Here is a 19,926-nt window from a genome sequence, read left to right on the forward strand (position 1 = left end):
ATAAGCTTCCTAACTTTTAACCCTGGTTATGTCAAGAGTCCCAGAAGAATAAATCATCATATTTTCATGATTTCTGAAGATCATGTGACGCTGAAGCCTGGAGGAATGATGCTGGAAATACAGCTGTGCATCACAGAAATAAATTACAGTTTCGCAGATATACACATAGAAAACAGCTGTTTGAAATTGTAATAATATTATATAATATAAATATATATATTTGATCTAATAAATGCCTCTGCGAGCAGAAGAGACTTTCATAATCATAAAAAATCTTTTAAAACATCTCAACAATGTCTCGGACTCGAGCTGCTTCACATTCATCTTGTATCTCTAGACTCGAGCTGGATGACCTCTTTTTAATTCCTCCCGAAGAATGTTAGAAGAAACATTGAATCGTTAAATAAAAATCCCCTGAGCGATGAAAGAGCAAGATGTGTTTTCCTCCGGGCTGAACGATTAACACAGAAAGACTCGAACGAAGATTCACTTCAGAGTGTCCTTTACTTGACCCCTGACCTCTGACCTCAGAAACATCTGGTAAATCAGCACTGATGTGTCTCTCGTCCCTGCAGCATTTACTAACCTTCAAGTTAATTTCCATGTTAACATTAACAGTGACTAATAAATGCTGTGAGAGTATTGGTTCATGTTAAATGAATGCATTCATTAATGTTACAAATGAGCTCTTATTGTAAAGTGTGACCTAAAATCATCTTCTAAATGTGTTTATTTTATGGTTAAGCTTTACTGAAAATGATGGTAGAAAGAAACACTCAGTTTCATGTCTGCTTGTTTTTATACAGTCATCATCAAATGTGTAAATCTCTTTCAGTTGGATAATAAAGTACTGAGACTGATTTTTAGTATAAAGATAATGCTATTGTAGTTTTTATTAATTTTGAATAAAATTCTAAATTAATTTTATATTTATATATTTAGTTTTAGTAATTTTGTTGTTGTTTTTTAACTATGGTTTTAATTTTTTTATTTTATTTTATTTAATATAATTTTTTATTCCTTTTTATTTTAGTCTCAGTTATTTTACATCAAGTTAAACTAAAAGAAAATTAGAAATTAATAATTGCATTAATAACTAAGTTTTATTAATATTAAAATATATGATGCATTTTATTTTAGTTAATGTCTATTTTATTTCAATTACCAAAAATTACTATTTATATATTTTATTAATATATTTAATTATTATTTTTTCATGGTTTTAATTGTATCTATCTTATATTTTTAAAAAGTTATCTATAATAACCTTGACATGCACACATGTAAATATAGGCTAGTTTAATAATGAAGTCTCTGGATCAGAGAAAAGCTGACAAACTCTGTCATATAAACACACAAATAGGTAAATAAATATTGAGATCAGATATTGTAATGCACATAACATTTAATTGTTTACAATGCATGACTTGTCAATAAAGAATTCTCTTTATGTGTTAAAGTTTCGTGTCTGGTTTCATGTTGAAGTTACATAAACCTGAACAATAGTTAAGTATCAGTGGAAGTATGCGGTCAGTCGACATCACACACACACACACACACACACACACACACACACACACACACACACACACACACACACACACACATACTCACATCAGCTGAACTCCTGTGGCCTCCTCAGCAGCGCCTCTAGAGGAGCAGAGGCGTCACTGCAACACACACACACACACACACACACACACACACACACACACACAGTTCGTGCTGACAGTAATACACGCATCTCACGTACGTGACATGAAGAACACAGCATTGTGATGATGGGAGAGATCTACTTAAACACACAAACACACACACACACACATACACACACACACACACACACACACACACACACAGAGTGATCTGTCTGTTTGATATGAGAGATCAAAATCAGAGTGAATACAGTGGTTATTTCAGTAAGTGTCACTGAAGCTTCAAACTGATGACAGGTTCAGGTAGAAGGGAGTATAGAAATGCAGAATGTTTTGAGCTCTGTGTTCGACAGAGGAGTGTGTTCACATCTCAAGACTGATGAGGAGTGCTCTCTACTGTCTTACACAGTCAAAGTTAAAGCCAATGAACAGTTCAGTGTCTGGTGACTGTCAGCTGTAGTGTGGCTCCATCTGCAGGATCTGCACAAACAGACAGCACACAGCTGGAGCCACATGAACTTTCTGCTGAAATTAATACAAGGATAATAAAGAAGCTGGTTTTATTACAGTACATTGAGCTAAAATGCATTCAAAATAACCTGATTCCTATCAGAATTCCACCCATTTCTACACAGGCGTGATCTCAGTTCTGGCTGTGTTCTAAATGTGGTACTTGTGCACTGTTTAGGGCACACAGCACAGACTGTCTAAGGTGACTTTCTATGTATTATTATGAGTATAATTCTTATAAATTCTCAAAAAACTTGCACTTCTGAGAAAATAACTGCAAGATACAAACTCAGAATTTGGAGATACAATTCAGTTACAGGAAAGAAAAGTCACAATTCACCATTTTTGTTTTGTTTTGTTCCATAGCTAAAAAAAAGTAATAAAATGTACTTTAAAAAAAAAGTTTTAATTAAATGATTTTATTCTCGACATTTTTCTTGAGTTTAATCTCATATTATAATGACTTAAATCTCAAGATGGTTTTATTATTTTTATCGCTTGGCTCTAATCGTCTTCTGTAAAAACTGAATTGTAAACTGAATTTTAAGATTCCGAGAAAAAAATTAAGAATTCTGCAGTTTTATCTTGCAGTTCTGGGTTTATAGCTCACAACTATGACTTTTTTATTGTTTTTTTTTTTTTTTTGCAAGAAACAAAGTCAGAATAGTGAGATACAAAATTCACAATAATAAATAAATACCTTTTAAAAAAAAAAAGTAAAATGGACTCTCATTCTGACGGCACCCATTCACTGCTGAGCATCCATTGATGAGACACTGATGCAATGCTACATTTCTACAAACCTGATGAAGACAAACTCATCCTGATCTCAGGAACACTGTACATGTTCATTTTGTACTTTTGTACTCTGAAATGTAGCATTGTATTTATATAATGCTGCAAAAATGAGCATGAGACAGAAAATTAAGTTTTTTTGTATGAGACATTTAGAAAAGAGTCACAGTTAGAGACAGAAAGACACTATTAAATCCACTAAAGCATTTCTGCGAGTATTAATCTCTCACAATAACGAAATAACAATGCGCAACTGTATTTTATTCATGTTCATGTTAGCTAATGCAAAGTGAGAGTGTATAGTAAAGTGTTAGCAGTAAAGCAGCAGATCGGAATAAGCTCAGATGAAACACGCAGATGCACAAACACGTCAGACGCGTTCACGCCGCGCGTCCACAAAAACGCGCACAAGACGCCAAACGGTGCGCGCAGAAGGAGCGTCATCTCCCTCCGGATTCACGAGAATGTCCCACAAGAGTAGAAAACTTAATCAAACTAAAAGTGTCAACTTCAGTCTGTCACACGTTCAATCCAGCGAACTCTCAGCTGTGCGTGCGCGCTCCCACAGGAAACTGTCTGCCGCCGCGCGCACTGAAGCGCGTGAGTGAACGCGCACTGATCCATCACAGACAGAAATAATGACAGATGAAGCTCCTCCTCTTCCTCACACATTAACACCGTTTTAACTGTAAATAATAATTCAGTAGTTTTTTTTTTTACACACGGATATAAAAATAATTCGACTTTTCATTGAATTTTAAGAAGAAGGCGATTTAAGAAGAAGTCACTTGTTTAACATTTCTACAGTATAACATGTATTATTACCAGTCAATATGATTTCTTCAGCTAGCACAAAAACTTGTAACCTGTATCTTGATAATAATAAAAGCATTCATATATATATGTATATATATCAGTTATTTCTACATGATCTTTAAAGTTAATCAATTATTTCTTAGGTGTTCATGCTTGGAATATTATTATTTTATAATAGACTAAAAATCTGATAAATTACTATTATTTTTATGGCACCGATGATAATTACAGTTTTTTTCAGTCGCTAACAAGCATTTGTCCAAGCAGTTGTCACATTTTCAAAACTCTAAACACAATTGACACAGCATCGGTCTATTGTGGCCATACCATTCACACATTTCATGTCGTTTTCACACAATATGGAGTCATTGAACACATTTCCACAATGCTTACATTTTCTCAACAGACAAGCTATACCTCCCAACAAAATTATGGATCGTTTTTGTAGAATTTACAAATGTTAACACACAACATCCCACAATAGCAAAAACAATGTTCCAAACCTTAGATAGAGTATAAAAACCTCTGCTTCTGCATTGATATCAGTTCAAAAACAAATTATCTTAGCTGATTTATGTTGTGTAAATTGGGCCAACCACAGCTGATTCCAATCTGGCTTAGACTCAATGGCAGGGGTTATTTTTTTCTATTTACACTTATACAATAAAAGGGGGACTTTGAAGAGTGATGTTTTTGGAAACAGAAACAGAAAAAGACAAATACTGTAATGTATGGACGAGGAAGAGTAACAGCAAGGGGCCCAGGGAGAAGAGCAGGCCCAGTGAGAGATGCAGTAAGAGGAGCAGGAGCAGTGGGAGGAGCAGGAGCAGTGAGAGGATCAGTGAGAGGAGCAGTGAGAGGAGCAGGAGCAGTGAGAGAAGCAGGAGCAGTGAGAGGAGCAGGAGCAGTGAGAGGTGCAGGAGCAGTGGGAGGAGCAGGAGCAGTGAGAGGATCAGTGAGAGGAGCAGTGAGAGGAGCAGGAGCAGTGAGAGAAGCAGGAGCAGTGAGAGGAGCAGGAGCAGTGAGAGGTGCAGGAGCAGTGGGAGGAGCAGGAGCAGTGAGAGGATCAGTGAGAGGAGCAGTGAGAGGAGCAGGAGCAGTGAGAGAAGCAGGAGCAGTGAGAGGAGCAGGAGCAGTGAGAGGTGCAGGAGCAGTGGGAGGAGCAGGAGCAGTGAGAGGATCAGTGAGAGGAGCAGTGAGAGGAGCAGGAGCAGTGAGAGAAGCAGGAGCAGTGAGAGGAGCAGGAGCAGTGAGAGATGCAGTGAGAGGAGCAGGAGCAGTGAGAGATGCAGTGAGAGGAGCAGGAGCAGTGAGAGGAGCAGGAGCAGTGAGAGGATCAGTGAGAGGAGCAGTGAGAAGAGCAGGAGCAGTGAGAGGAGCAGGAGCAGTGAGAGAATCAGTGAGAGGAGCAGTGAGAGGAGCAGGAGCAGTGAGAGATGCAGTGAGAGGAGCAGGAGCAGTGAGAGGAGCAGTGAGAGGAGCAGGAGCAGTGAGAGATGCAGTGAGAGGAGCAGGAGCAGTGAGAGATGCAGTGAGAGGAGCAGGAGCAGTGAGAGATGCAGTGAGAGGAGCAGGAGCAGTGAGAGGAGCAGGAGCAGTGAGAGGATCAGTGAGAGGAGCAGTGAGAAGAGCAGGAGCAGTGAGAGGAGCAGGAGCAGTGAGAGGAGCAGTGAGAGGAGCAGGAGCAGTGAGAGAATCAGTGAGAGGAGCAGTGAGAGGAGCAGGAGCAGTGAGAGATGCAGTGAGAGGAGCAGGAGCAGTGAGAGGAGCAGTGAGAGGAGCAGGAGCAGTGAGAGGAGCAGTGAGAGGAGCAGGAGCAGTGAGAGATGCAGTGAGCGATTATTTTTATTTTACCCCCCCCCCCCCCTTTTATCTGGGCTTTTTGCTGTTGTTGTTTTTTTGTTCAGAATGCTCTTATGTGTTTCATTGATATTTTTTTCACTGTAAGCAAAACTGTTGAACCTGTTCTGTTCTAACATACCGTGTTTCTACTGTGCCTCCTGCAGTAAACAGTAAAGGGAAAAAAATAGCTTTTTACTGGAATGCTTTTGAATGTGAACATTACTGTACATTTGGACATACAGTTCCTAACCAAGAAATTTAGTGTAAAACAGTGAATTGCATGTTTTGCATGCAAATACCTGTAAAACTGAGACTGAAAAGTCTATGCAGTTTTTGTAACGTCAACAATAGCCAATATTTTAAAACCTGGTGTACTTTGATTGACTGCATATACCTTGTGAGGTGAAAACAATTGTTATTCTTTGACAGAATAATTTAATATTGAGTCAGATTTCCAGTGTTTTGGTAAAGTTGGTGTGTGCAGAGAAAGGTGTGCTCTATTTTGAAATGAAGATTTAGTATATATTTAACAAAATGTGTTTTTGAGAAGAAAATTATCCATTTGGCCAATTGTGTTTTGTAGGTGTGAGTCTGTGTTAAGAGTTTAGAAAAAGTATCTGAAGTATGGTTTAGCGCTTGTTAGCGATTTAAAAAAACTGTAATTGTGATGTATGTAAATCAGACACGATCATATCTTCTTTATAATGTCTGAAACTGAAATGAGTTTTAAAGGAATTAAAATCCAGCATCATTTTCGAAATTAAACTCATGATTTAACTCTTTTACATATTGTTATTGAGTCAATAGATATATTGAGTCTATCACCCGTTATAGAACAGATCTAAAGTCCCGAGCTCAGTCACGTGCTGTCTCTCAATGACCAGCAGGTGGCGCCATAACATCAACACTCAGTCTGTTTAGTTCATATGTGAATATGAAGAAACTCACACTTATTCATCTTTTCAAATTCTTACCATTTTTTACTGCAGATCAAGTGCCGACATTATTTCCACACTATTAAACTATTAAGCATAAGGTGAGGTAAGCAGCAAAGATAAGCTTTTCAAAATTAAAACAAAATCAGAAGAAAAGTAAAATTAAACTTGCTGCTGGTGACATATAAATACATAACTAATGGTTTCTATACAAAGTGGAGCGATAATAACGATGAGAGGACATTCAGTGTTTTTCTCACCTGCACACACTTTAACGTCTTTCAACAAACATTGTTCACATCATCTGTGTTTAATGAGTTAATTACTCATTAGTAGGTCCAGGATCACATCAGCTCTGGATGAAAGAGGAAAAACACTGTCAAATACTCCATGCACTTCATAAATCATCTGCGTGTAATCAGATTTACTCGACTGATTAAATAAGCAAAGGAAAAACCTGGTTAGACTCTCCAGAAGAACAGACAAGAAGCAGGCTTTTTATAAAGGTTTGGTTATGATTTTTTAAATTGTATTATAATTGTTATTATTATTTTCTTTCACTCTGTTATTATTATTATTTCTTATTGTAAGCAATAATATCATTTTTGTGATTAAGTGTCTCACAATAATTTTTTTCCCCTTTTTTCCTGGGGATTAAAAAATAATAAAATTAAAATAAATAAAATAATTTAGAAATATGGCTGCCATTTAAAGTCGCAGGAAAAAGTATGTGAACTTTTGCAAACACACTGTGTTTGTTTTGACAGCAGTTCAAATGTTACAGATCTCTCAATAAACAGATCTCACAAGAAGGATGTGAATAAATACCAGCTGTGAACCAAATTCATGCCTGTGTTTGCTCCTCCCTTCATCCTCCGCTCAGTGTTCTCTAATCCAATCAGCTTTGATCAGGCCCGCCGAGGCTCCGCCCCCACTGACAGGAGTCTGATGATTGACAGATCAGAGTGAGTTCATTAATCATCATCCAGCAGCAGCAACAGCTCTTCAGAGAAACACAGTTTTCAGTTACAAGAGTCTTAACAAACCAGAAGCAGAATGTGTTCAGTTAAATGGCAAGAAAAGAAAAATAGAAATAAATAAATAAGAAGAAAAATAAATAAAAATAAAAAAAATTCAAAGAAGACCCTTGATGACAAACCTGAAAGAAGAAGCAAAACTACAACATCCACAACCATCTCAGCTGTCAATCAAACCCAGAGGAATGATTTACACATGGAGTTTCCATGCTGTGATGAAATGCAATTTTTTCCTCAAAACTATTGTTATTATGTAATCTATGGTTGTTTTAAATCTTAAATTATGCAAAATCCAGCACATGACGAGTGATGCACGAGTTAACAAACAGGAGAGGAACTAAAGGCATGAGCTCAAACATTAGAGATGAGGAATATCCCAGCACATGTTTGTCTGATAATGTGACATATTACTCCTGGCAGAAGCTTCTGTCCATTACAGCTGATGATGTTTGTCTGTGATGTCCATCCATTACAGCAGCGTCTGTCCATCACTGACTCAACACATGATAATAAACACACATGCACCGCATCCATTAGCATGATCTGCATTATGTGCATTACTGTGCAAAGGTTTAGTATCACTGTAATTGTTCCTTTTTTTAAGAGATTAGTCTTGTTATTCAGCAAGGACATAAACTGTTATCAACATTGATAATAATCAGAATTAAGAACTTTTTCTGAAGATCATATGACACTGAAGACTGGAGGAATGATGCAGAAAATACAGCGGAGCATCACAGAAATAAATTACACTTTAACACAGATTCACACAGAACACAGATATTTTAAACTGGAATAATATTTACAATTTTTTGCTGTATTTTTGATCAAATAGTGTGAGAAACAACACTAGTGGACGTCCGAATCAGATGTTACACGTGGTGTAGATGAACAGCATCTGAGCTAACCACCAACCACAGACAGATGACCGGTGCTAAAAGAGAAACGAGCGAGTCACTGACGAGAAACAGAGAGATTAAACCACGGGAACAAACGCATGAGAGAGAAACTGAATTAGCCACACAGACACACAGAGATGAAGAAACACGTTTAATAAACATCAGACCATTTAACAAGCAGGTAACAGATGTTTCTCTGTAATCAGGTGAATTAGTGTTTTTTTTCTCTCAGTTCTTTTAAATGTCACAGAAACACATAAATGCATTTGCACAGGAATTAAATACTTGAACATTGCCAGAAAGCAAGACGGTCAACAGTCATCTTAAAAGGAATATTTCACCCCAAAATGTACATTTTCTGAAAATGTGCTCACCCTAAGTTCTTGTAAACGCTGCTTGATCTGTGCAGATTTCTCTCCTGATTCAGACCAGAACACTTTTTCACTGGAGGAAGTGTTATTATGGATTATAGACTCTATGTGTTTGAGTTAAAATCATCTTAATGCTGGATGTGTTTCAGGTTTTGTCTTCTCCAGATGTTCACTGATGGACTGGAGTGCTGTGGATTATTGGGATGTTTTTATCAGACTCTCGTTCTGACGGCACCCATTCACTGCAGAGACTGATGCAATGCTACATTTCTCCAAATCTGATCAAGAAACAAATTCATCCTGAGGGTGAGAACATTTCAGCAAAATCAAATCTTTAAGTGAACTATTCGTGATGCAGCATTTACACAGAACCAAAGAAACAAATGCCCATAGTGATACAACATAGACATGCTTTAAAAAAATCAAAACTGTTAAACAGATGCCATTTTTATCAGTGATTTAATGGTGCATCAAGCGACTTAAAAGTCATGAAGTTATCCAGTAGTGCACCTAGTGATGTAATCCCTCATGCACTAACGTTTAAAATAAAATCCATGAAATTTAATCATTTATTTTGTGTTTTTGTATTAGCATGTGTTAACTGGAAATCATGTGAAGTCACTGAACTTTCCATCTGCACGCTGAAATCTTCTTAAACCAACTCAGAAGAACAAACACTGAGAAAAAGACACAGATAAGCTGCATAATAAGGACGTTCTGATGCATGGAATTGCATTAAAATACAGTCTGTGGGTTTCTTGTCCACTTCAGTGAGTATTTGGGGTTTAAAATAGCTCGATTTGCAAACTGAGTGGATTTTGAAATTCATAACCAGATCATTAATAGTTGGCTGCATCTTTGTTTCCTAGATGAGATTTTGCATGCGTTCTGAATCTCTCATTTCAACTCTACACATCTCCTGAACAAATCTTTTAAATCATCACCTTCATTTGATGTGTTATATAGTGTAAGAACTAAAAATATAAACTAGTCAAACACCACAAAATCATATGATTGTCTCAGTCTGAATCAAATTTCCTTTTAGAATGATTGAACACATTAATATCACAATGCCATTTTAGCATTATTTATGTAAAATTATATTGTTTATTCATATTTTGAATAAGCTTTTTATTTTTATATTGCTATATGTAACTTATTTAATAAAATAAAATGTTTACAGTTTTTTTCAATCGCTAACAAGCGCTTAACCATACTTCAGATACTTTTTCTAAACTCTTAACACAGACTAACACCTACAAAACACAATTGGCCAAATGGATAATTTTCTTCTCAAAAACACATTTTGTTAAATATATACTAAATCTTCATTTCAAAATAGAACACATCTTTCTCTGCACACACCAACTTTACCAAAACACTGGAAATCTGACTCAAAATTAAATTATTCTGTCAAAGAATAACACTTGTTTTCACCTCAAAAGGTACATGCAGTCAATCAAAGTACACCAGGTTTCAAAATACTGGATATTGTTGACATTACAAAAACTGCATAGACTTTTCAGTCTCAGTTTTACAGGTATTTGCATGCAAAACATGCAATTCACAGTTTTACACTAAATTTATTGGTTTGGAACTGTATGTCCAAATGTACAGTAATGTTCACATTCAAGCTTTCCAGTAAAAAGCTATTTTTTTCCTTTACTGTTTACTGCAGGAGGTACAGTAGAAACACAGTATGATAGAACAGAAAAGGTTTGACAGTATTGCTTACAGTGAACAAAATATCCATAAAACACATAAGAGCATTCTGAACAAAAAAACAACAACAGCAAAAAGCCCAGATAAAAAAAAGGGGGGGGGGGGGGTAAAATAAAAACAATCTCTCACTGCTCCTCTCACTGCTTCATCTCACTGCTCATCTCACTGCTCCTCTCACTGCTCCTCTCACTGCTCATCTCACTGCTCCTCTCACTGCTCCTCTCACTGCTCATCTCACTGCTCATCTCACTGCTCCTCTCACTGCTCATCTCACTGCTCCTCTCACTGCTCCTCTCACTGCTCATCTCACTGCTCCTCTCACTGCTCCTCTCACTGCTCCTCTCACTGCTCATCTCACTGCTCCTCTCACTGCTCCTCTCACTGCTCCTCTCACTGCTCATCTCACTGCTCCTCTCACTGCTCATCTCACTGCTCCTCTCACTGCTCATCTCATGCTCCTCTCACTGCTCCTCTCACTGCTCATCTCACTGCTCCTCTCACTGCTCCTCTCACTGCTCCTCTCACTGCTCCTGCTCCTCTCACTGCTCCTGCTCCTCTCACTGCTCATCTCACTGCTCATCTCACTGCTCCTCTCACTGCTCCTCTCACTGCTCCTCTCACTGCTCCTGCTCCTCTCACTGCTCCTGCTCCTCTCACTGCTCCTCTCACTGCTCATCTCACTGCTCCTCTCACTGCTCCTCTCACTGCTCATCTCACTGCTCCTCTCACTGCTCCTCTCACTGCTCCTCTCACTGCTCCTCTCACTGCTCCTCTCACTGCTCATCTCACTGCTCCTCTCACTGCTCCTCTCACTGCTCCTCTCACTGCTCCTCTCACTGCTCATCTCACTGCTCCTCTCACTGCTCATCTCACTGCTCCTCTCACTGCTCATCTCACTGCTCCTCTCACTGCTCCTCTCACTGCTCCTCTCACTGCTCCTCTCACTGCTCATCTCACTGCTCCTCTCACTGCTCCTCTCACTGCTCATCTCACTGCTCCTCTACTGCTCCTCTCACTGCTCATCTCACTGCTCATCTCACTGCTCCTCTCACTGCTCTCTCACTGCTCTCTCACTGCTCCTCTCACTGCTCATCTCACTGCTCCTCTCACTGCTCACTCAACTGCTCCTCTCACTGCTCATCTCACTGCTCCTCTCACTGCTCCTCTCACTGCTCCTGCTCACTGCTCATCTCACTGCTCCTCTCACTGCTCCTCTCACTGCTCCTCTCACTGCTCCTCTCACTGCTCCTCTCACTGCTCATCTCACTGCTCATCTCCACTGCCTCCTCTCACTGCTCAATCTCACTGCTCCTCTCCACTGCTCCTCTCACTGCTCCTCCTCACTGCTCATCTCACTGCCTCCTCTCACTGCTCCTCTCACTGCTCCTCTCACTGCTCATCTCACTGCTCCTCTCACTGCTCCTCTCACTGCTCCTCTCACTGCTCATCTCACTGCTCCTCTCACTGCTCCTCTCACTGCTCCTCTCACTGCTCATCTCACTGCTCCTCTCACTGCTCCTCTCACTGCTCCTCTCACTGCTCATCTCACTGCTCCTCTCACTGCTCCTGCTCCTCTCACTGCTCTTGCTCTTCTCCCTGGGCCCCTTGCTCTTACTCTTCCTCGTCCATCGATACAGTGTTTGTCTTTTCTGTTTCCAAAAATATCACTCTTCAAAGTCCTCCTTTTATTGTATAAGTGTCAATGTAATAGAAAAAAATAACCCCTGCCATTGACTCTGAGCCAGATTGGAATCAGTTGTGGTTGGCGCAATTTACACAACATAAATCAGCTAAGATATATTGTTTTTGAACTGATATCATTGCAGAAGCAGAGGTTTTTATACTGTATCTAAGGTTTGGAACATTGTTTTTACTATTGTGGAATGTTGTGTGTTAACATTTGTAAATACTACAAAAACGATCCATAATTTTGTTGGGAGGTATAGCTTGTCTGTTCAGAAAATGTAAGCATTGTGGAAATGTGTTCAATGAATCCATATTGTGTGAAAATGACATGAAATGTGTGAATGGTATGGCCACAATAGATAGATGCTGTGCTCATTGTGTTTAGAGTTTTGAAAATGTGACAACTGCTTGGACAAATGCTTGTTAGCGACTGAAAAAAACTGTAAGTTCAGGTTTTTCATCCAATATATATATTTATTGAGCTTCTTTAAATAAATAAAAACGTGTTCTGGTTAACAGCAGCAGTAAGAACACTGATCACTTCACTAGTGCAAAAGCAGCATCTGATGTTTAAGTTAACGAGCCGTAATGACACCTTGCAGTGACCATATACATACATTACAGATATTTGCAAACAAACTCAAACCAGGTTCAGCAGCTCCATCCCAAAATCCATCAAGAAATGTGAAGTTTTACAGAGAGTGATTCTATTGGCTCAGGGGCATGTCAATCAAACTTAGCTGGCCTATAAGGGGTTTGGTTGGAGTTCGTGCCAGCATGCCGTCTCCACCTGCGCCCTGCTGCACATCTCTCTCCAGTGCTGGGTTCCTGCTTCAGAACCTCCGCAGCCAATCAGAACACGACCCAGAATGCAACTCTTCGTGTACAGCCTTCCCTGTCAATCAAAGCCAGAGTGATGTCATTACACATCGAATGTGTCAGATGAGGCGCTGAACGGTGAAGCTGTTGTCACCTGCATCACGAGGAGCTCCAGAAGCAGCGGCAGTCCGAGGATGTTCCCCTCCGGCAGGTCAAACAGAAAGGGTGCGTTCCAAACCGCGTTCGCTCCACTGGCACCCTTCGTCTCTTTAGTGCTGATGACGTTACCGTCCTGACGCAGGTTGATGACGACATAGTGATCTACAGAAACAGACAGCATCTCTGAATCTGAATCTATCCATGAATTACAAGTAACGAGAGTTACGTAATCAGATTACTTTTTAAAGTAACTAGTAAAGTAATGCATTACTTTTTAATTCACAAGTAAATATCAGACGGCTGTAATATCGGCATGTAGAGCTGCGCCCTCTACTGTACAGACGTGAATTCACATTTCCATCAGGCTTCTTGATTTTATTTTTGGTGTGGACGGGTTTTTAACATTCGGCATAAATAGAAATAAATTCATTAAATATAGAGAAGCAAGCTCAGGCCAGAAAAGTAACTTAACGCACTATTTTCCATAAAAAGTTACTATGTAACGCAATTAATAACTGTTTTTGGGGAGTAACGCAACATTGTAACGCATTAGTTTTAAAAGTAACTTTATCCAACAATTTATCCGAATTAACTCTGAACGTAAGCACTTTACATGTAAACAGGAAATTATTTTTATTTTTCCAAAGTGCAGGAAATGTGTTGGTCTAGACACACAGACCTGGAGTGCCAGGCATCCTGGTGAGTTTGGGGAGGTTCTCAGCTTTCCTCACCATCACCTTCATGCGGTGCGCCAGCGTCTGATACTGCAGCAGAACCAGGATCTGACCCAGAAAACGCACCGGACAAACAGAGGCCCGGACGCCCCCCAGTGCATTCTGGGAACTCTGACTCTGAACAGACACAAACACGTAATGTGAAAGAGCCGATGGGAACATTAAAGATGCATTTGAGATTTATGATGAATAATAATCACTGCTACTACACGATTTGTACTTTCTCTGGAGAAGACCAGATCATGAATGTTTCTAACACTTTCCTCAAATAACATCTCCTCGTCACCGTATTAGACTCTCAGAGGAAGCACAGACTCACTGCTCCATTACATCTGAACATCGGCATCAAACGCACTGAAGTGTTTGAGTGTGACTCTGAGCCCACGCTGAATCAAACTCACATCTACTGGAATGAGACGCATTCATTACGTAACGTCTATTCATTCTGCTGACAACACTTCTGCAAATCAAAACCCATGCAGCTATCTATCTATCTATCTATCTATCTATCTATCTATCTATCTATCTATCTATCTATCTATCTATCTATCTATCTATCTATCTATCTATCTATCTATCTATCTATCTATCTAAAGGAGTTTCTTGTCAGGTCCACATTGACAGTTTTTCTAGCTCCTCCTCTTGTCTCTCTCTGTATTTCCTGGTCTGCTCTGTGACGTGTCTCTGCTGCATTACTGATCTACGCTGGCTCGTGTCCATCTCTGCAGGGCACACACTGGCTCCAGGCTACACTTACGCACCACTTGTTGTCACACTAGCCACGCAGTCGTGCAATCCCACTGCTGTAGCTTTTGTGTTGTAATGACAGCAGACAGAAACCTTTCCAGGTCTCACAACCGAGAAGCTCACTTAAAATTAGCATTCCAATACCATGGGTTCGATTCCCAGGCAATGCATGAACTGATGAAATGCACGAACTGATGAAATGCATGAACTGATCAAATGCATGAACTGATCAAATGCATGAACTGATAAAATGCATGAACTGATAAAATGCATGAACTGATATAATGCATGAGTTGATAAAATGCATGAACTGATCAAAGCATGAACTGATAAAATGCATGAACTGATCAAATGCATGAACTGATCAAATGCATGAACTGATAAAATGCATGAACTGATCAAATGCATGAACTGATAAAATGCATGAACTGATATAATGCATGAGTTGATAAAATGCATGAACTGATCAAAGCATGAACTGATAAAATGCATGAACTGATCAAATGCATGAACTGATAAAATGCATGAACTGATATAATGCATGAACTGATCAAATGCATGAACTGATAAAATGCATGAACTGATATAATGCATGAGTTGATAAAATGCATGAACTGATCAATGCATGAACTGATAAAATGCATGAACTGATCAAATGCATGAACTGATCAAATGCACTCCTTCAATGTAAAAGTCAAACTGGTTAAAAGTGTTTTACTGTACTGTATTCTACTGACATCCTATTTTAGGATGGAAGCTCCTCTGGTCATCATCCTCTCGACTGACTCACTCGAGCAAAACTGCATCATTTGATGGATTCAGCAGTAATTAAACACAAACTGTGAGGTCAAATAGCACTTTTGGTTCTTTGTAACCAGTTGAGTCATTCTGAAATCACAGCCAATCCCCTGCATTTCCCAAAAGCTACCATGGTAGTATTTCCTTTGCTACCAACGGAGTAGGATTTTGGATTAATGAGATTAGTTTCTGACAGCTATAATGTTTGTCTGATTAAAGGCTGGAATACACTGCAAAGTCAGTTAGTGGTTGAGAGATTTTGCAGAAAAGTGTATAGTGCATGACGTCACAGACTCCTTTTCTTTAGCCTTAGACTACAATTCAATCAAGTTCAAGAATGTTTGGGGGTTTTTTCCAGCCAAATTTAGAAACCATGTTTCTGTTTGAATTTGCTTAGTATGTGATTCTAATTTGTTTGGTGTATAATAGCCAGTTTGTCTCTGTAACATTTACAAAGTCAGAAAATTTCATGCATATTGTTTAAAAATCTGTTTAGACTTTAATTTGTGTTCTGTATTCCATTCTATGATTCCATCAAGCGTGCTTTTTGTGTTTTGAGCCAATTTTAGAACACCTGGTTTTAATTTCTCATGCATCTCCTTGTAACAAGAAGCATGTTTCTGCAAATATTTGTTTTAATAAATTTTTATCTCACAATAATGATTTTTTTCTCCTTGCAATTGTGTTCACATCTCGCAGTGAATCTCAACTTCTTTTCTAAGACTTGTGAGTTTGTATCTTGCAATTCTGACTTTAAAACACACAATTACAACTGTATCAGAATTGTGAGATGAAAAGTTGCAAATTTGCAATTTTTTTGTGGCGGAAATGGGCTTCCCCAGGAATCAGAGCTCTGACTTTCAGAAACTGCAGTCAACTAATGCAGACGTTAAGAGAAGTGTTGGATTCCAGCCTTCAGTCGTTTGGTGTACGATGCTCTGTAAGTATATGAAGCACAATCTCCTCCTATACCTTCCTCAGCCTCCTCCTCACAGGGTTGAGTTGACGATTAAAGGTGAGGGTGCAGTTGGGTTCCCAGTGGATTTCAGCACATGCCAGTTCGAGTTCACCCACAGCCGTCTCTCTCAGACCGGAGAAATCCCTGCTGGACACGGTCAGTCTGAGGGTACAGGACTGGAGCTCCTCTGCTGACCTCACCTGAAGCTGGAGCACCTGCGCTGGAGCCTCGGGACCGAGGCTGTGTCTGCGTGTCGGGCCGCCCTGAAGCAGCGTGGGGCAGAGCGGAGGCAGACAGGCCCTCACCATAGTCCCGCTCAGCTTCCTAGAGCCCCGGTAGAGCCCCAGAACGGTGACGGTGAGTTTGCCCTCAGCTGGTGAGAAAACAAGGGTGAAGTGAAGGGAAGGTGTGGGTTTGTGAGAGCCGGAGCCATAATGTCGGCCGCTGTCTGCGTTAAGCTTGCTCCTTTCTGAAAACGAAATGTCATCACCGCTTTTGTGATCAACCACCCGGCGTGACTTCCTAACCAGGCCGAGCTTAGGAATAATCGGGAGCGAGGAACGACCACGGACAGGTTTATAGGGAACAGCGGGGGAGCTGAGCCGCCGTAGATTGAAATGTGACTTGATAGGATAATATGGTAAAGAAAGATCGTCTTCTGACGGCGTCGAGCTGCTGTTAAATGAGGGAGAGTCCAGAACGTCTCCGTCCAGCTCTTCATACTGCTGTTTGATTGGCAGGGTGTTGATGGCAGGGGAGGGGCTTAGAGTCACATGAGCTGCAGGTAGAGGAGGTGAGGAAAGCCCCGCCTCCTTATCATCTGTAGGGCGGGACTTATGAAGCCAAAGGCAGACGATGCAACCAATCACCAGACAGAAACAGAGGACGGCCAAGCCAACAGCCAATAAGATTTGAAGATGCACTATTAAAGTAAAAAAACAAACACACACATAATCAATACAAAGTCAAAATCCATTATGTGTAGAAATGCCAATATCAAGGGTTAAAATTTCTAGAAAATGCATGAACTAATAAATTATAAAATGTGGTTAAGCAATAAACGTTCTGCAGTAGTGGAGCCAGAAATCTCACTGTAAGAACTGTTAGAGGCAAATGCACAGACTCTGAGCGTTTGCTTTCTGTCTGAAAGCAACTCGTCATCCCTGATCGCATTAAGACTCAGAGGAAATGGTCCTGGGATGATCATTGATCAGAACCAGAGCCCAGCTGATGTCAAACAGTTCAGAATGACGTTTACGCATTTAACTCAATTAATCTATGCAGTAACAGTCAACTATGAAATCACATGCCAGCTGTGTCTCCTGTACTACTGCATGTTGTCTGTCTAGTATATTAAGAAACATCTCACATGTGCATATTTGTGAAAATAAAACAATTCAAGATTTTACCCCCTTTTAAATAATTGCTTAAAGGTGCTGCTTTTGTCTTAGCATAGTATGAAAACTCATGCATGACATTGCCCATCTTCCTCGTGATTATCTATAACCCAAACATGAATTATATGCAAAACAATCAAACTAGATGCACAAAGACATGTTTCTTACCTTCAAGTTCTACCTGCATATTCCCAAAGATTGACAGCACTGCTTACTCCTCAAACCAGCAGCTGAATCTCACTAACTAGTGCTGTCTGATCCGCAGCTCACTTCAGTTGCTCACGAGTCCATGCGCGTTCACGGACACCATCGAACAGCCGGACGTGAACGCGCACCGCGGCGGAGAAATCAATTCGGTGTACAGCTGACGCGTGACGCTACGATTCGAATTAGTGAAGTAATGCATTTAAAACCCGATGAAATTATAAACAGAAGCGTCAGATTTATGTAGTTTCCTAAATTGAAAGCATCTCTCAAATGCCGAATATATAATACAGATTTTAGCAGAATCAAATCTGAGTGGTTTACTGAACTAAAATGGTTTAAACTGAGAGACGTGCCTTTTGAAAAGTGTAAATACAGCTGGAAAACAGCATAAAAAAAAAACAAATAAATAAATAAAACATCAATCTTATTAGTTGTTCTTGCCTTTGTGCATGATGGAAACACCACTATCGGAAGTTGAGTAGGTTTTGCTTAATTTTATAATGTTGATATTTAAGCAAGGTTGAATTGAGTACCAATATAGAATTTATCATGCACTGAAAAATCTTTTTTATGTTGAAATTACATAGTATTTACTCCACCACAGAGTCATTTTTATCAGTGCAGGAAGTGACGTCACTTTGTGTCACTCTGATTAAATGACACAAATCAGTTTGATAATCCCAATGTATCAAAAGAACAAAGCTGTTAATATGAAAATAACATTGTTTTGTAAGATGACTGACAGCCTGATCATTTTCTCTTGTCCTTGAGTAAAGAGTCAGGTCATAATTAATAAAGATGAGTGTCTGAGCTTGACCAGAGCAGGTTTCTGAAACTCTGTTATAAGCTTTTATCGAATTACTTCCTTGATTCACAACACAACCATATTCATTTTTCAAAGCTGGAGGGTTGAAAAGGTTCTGATGGAGAGGCAAATTATGGACATTTTCAATACATACATACAAATAATTGAAATTGTGTTACTCTCAGACCCTTGGTGGTATCTCCTTATCCACTGCCAATGTACAGCATCCACCTGGATGAAGAGCTGGATTAGTGGGAGCTGGGGGAATGAGGTTCAGAGTTCAGTGGTGCATGGGGAAAAATGGGGGGGGGGGGGGGGGGGGGGCAAGTTCGGGAGGGAGTTCAGCTTCAGACTGATGGATGAAGCTATTCTTCTCTGGAGCCATCAGACTGCTTCTGTCCTTCTGTGTGGTGGTTCCGGGTGCACCCTGAAGTCAATAACAATCTCTGAAGAGGAGAGGGCTCAGCACACATCCTTGGGGGACCCCAGTGTTCAGTGTGATGGTGCTGGAGGTGTTGTTGCCGACCCATACTGCCTGAGGTCTTCCAGTCAGATAGTCCAACAGTTGCACAGCAAAGTGTTGAGCCCCAGCTGGATCAGTTTGTGAATGAGCTGTTAGGGATGATAGTGTTGAATGCTGAAGTGAAGTTGTTATGAACAGCATTCTGACATATGAGTCTTTTTCTTCTAGATGTGTGAGTGCTGAGTGGAGAGCAGTGGAGATGCCATCATCGGTCGAGCGGTTGGACCGATATCCAAACTGGAAGGGGTCCAGGGAGGGGGGGGGGGGGCAGACTTGATGTGGTGCATGACTAGCCATTCAAAACACTTCATGAGGACGGGAGTAAGTGCAACAAGACGGTAGTCATTGAAGCAGGATGGAGAAGGCTTCTTCTGGACTGGAATGATGGTGGTAGTTTGAAACATGTGGGAACAACAGCCTGACTAAGTGAGATGTAAACAAAATCCTAAATGTTTTTACCTCGTGTTGAAATTTTTTAATTTATTTTTTGTGAACGCACTCTTCAAGTATG

At 39.9% G+C, this 19,926-nt stretch overlaps 1 protein-coding gene across 1 annotated transcript; it reads right to left on the reverse strand.

Annotated features, from left to right (window-relative positions):
- Positions 1-12,723: 12,723 nt before the first annotated feature.
- Positions 12,724-18,159, reverse strand: LOC113079904 (uncharacterized). Its single transcript, XM_026252134.1, has 5 exons — positions 18,049-18,159; positions 16,498-17,405; positions 13,926-14,097; positions 13,242-13,408; positions 12,724-13,163 (listed from the first exon to the last, which is right to left on the reverse strand). The coding sequence occupies exons 1-5, from the start codon at positions 18,065-18,067 to the stop codon at positions 13,014-13,016; spliced, it is 1,416 nt and encodes a 471-aa protein (XP_026107919.1). The 5' UTR covers positions 18,068-18,159; the 3' UTR covers positions 12,724-13,013.
- Between the last annotated feature and the right edge of the window lie 1,767 nt (positions 18,160-19,926).

This window comes from Carassius auratus, unplaced genomic scaffold (assembly GCF_003368295.1).
Source record: "Carassius auratus strain Wakin unplaced genomic scaffold, ASM336829v1 scaf_tig00029828, whole genome shotgun sequence".
NCBI classification, from domain to species: Eukaryota; Metazoa; Chordata; class Actinopteri; order Cypriniformes; family Cyprinidae; genus Carassius; species Carassius auratus.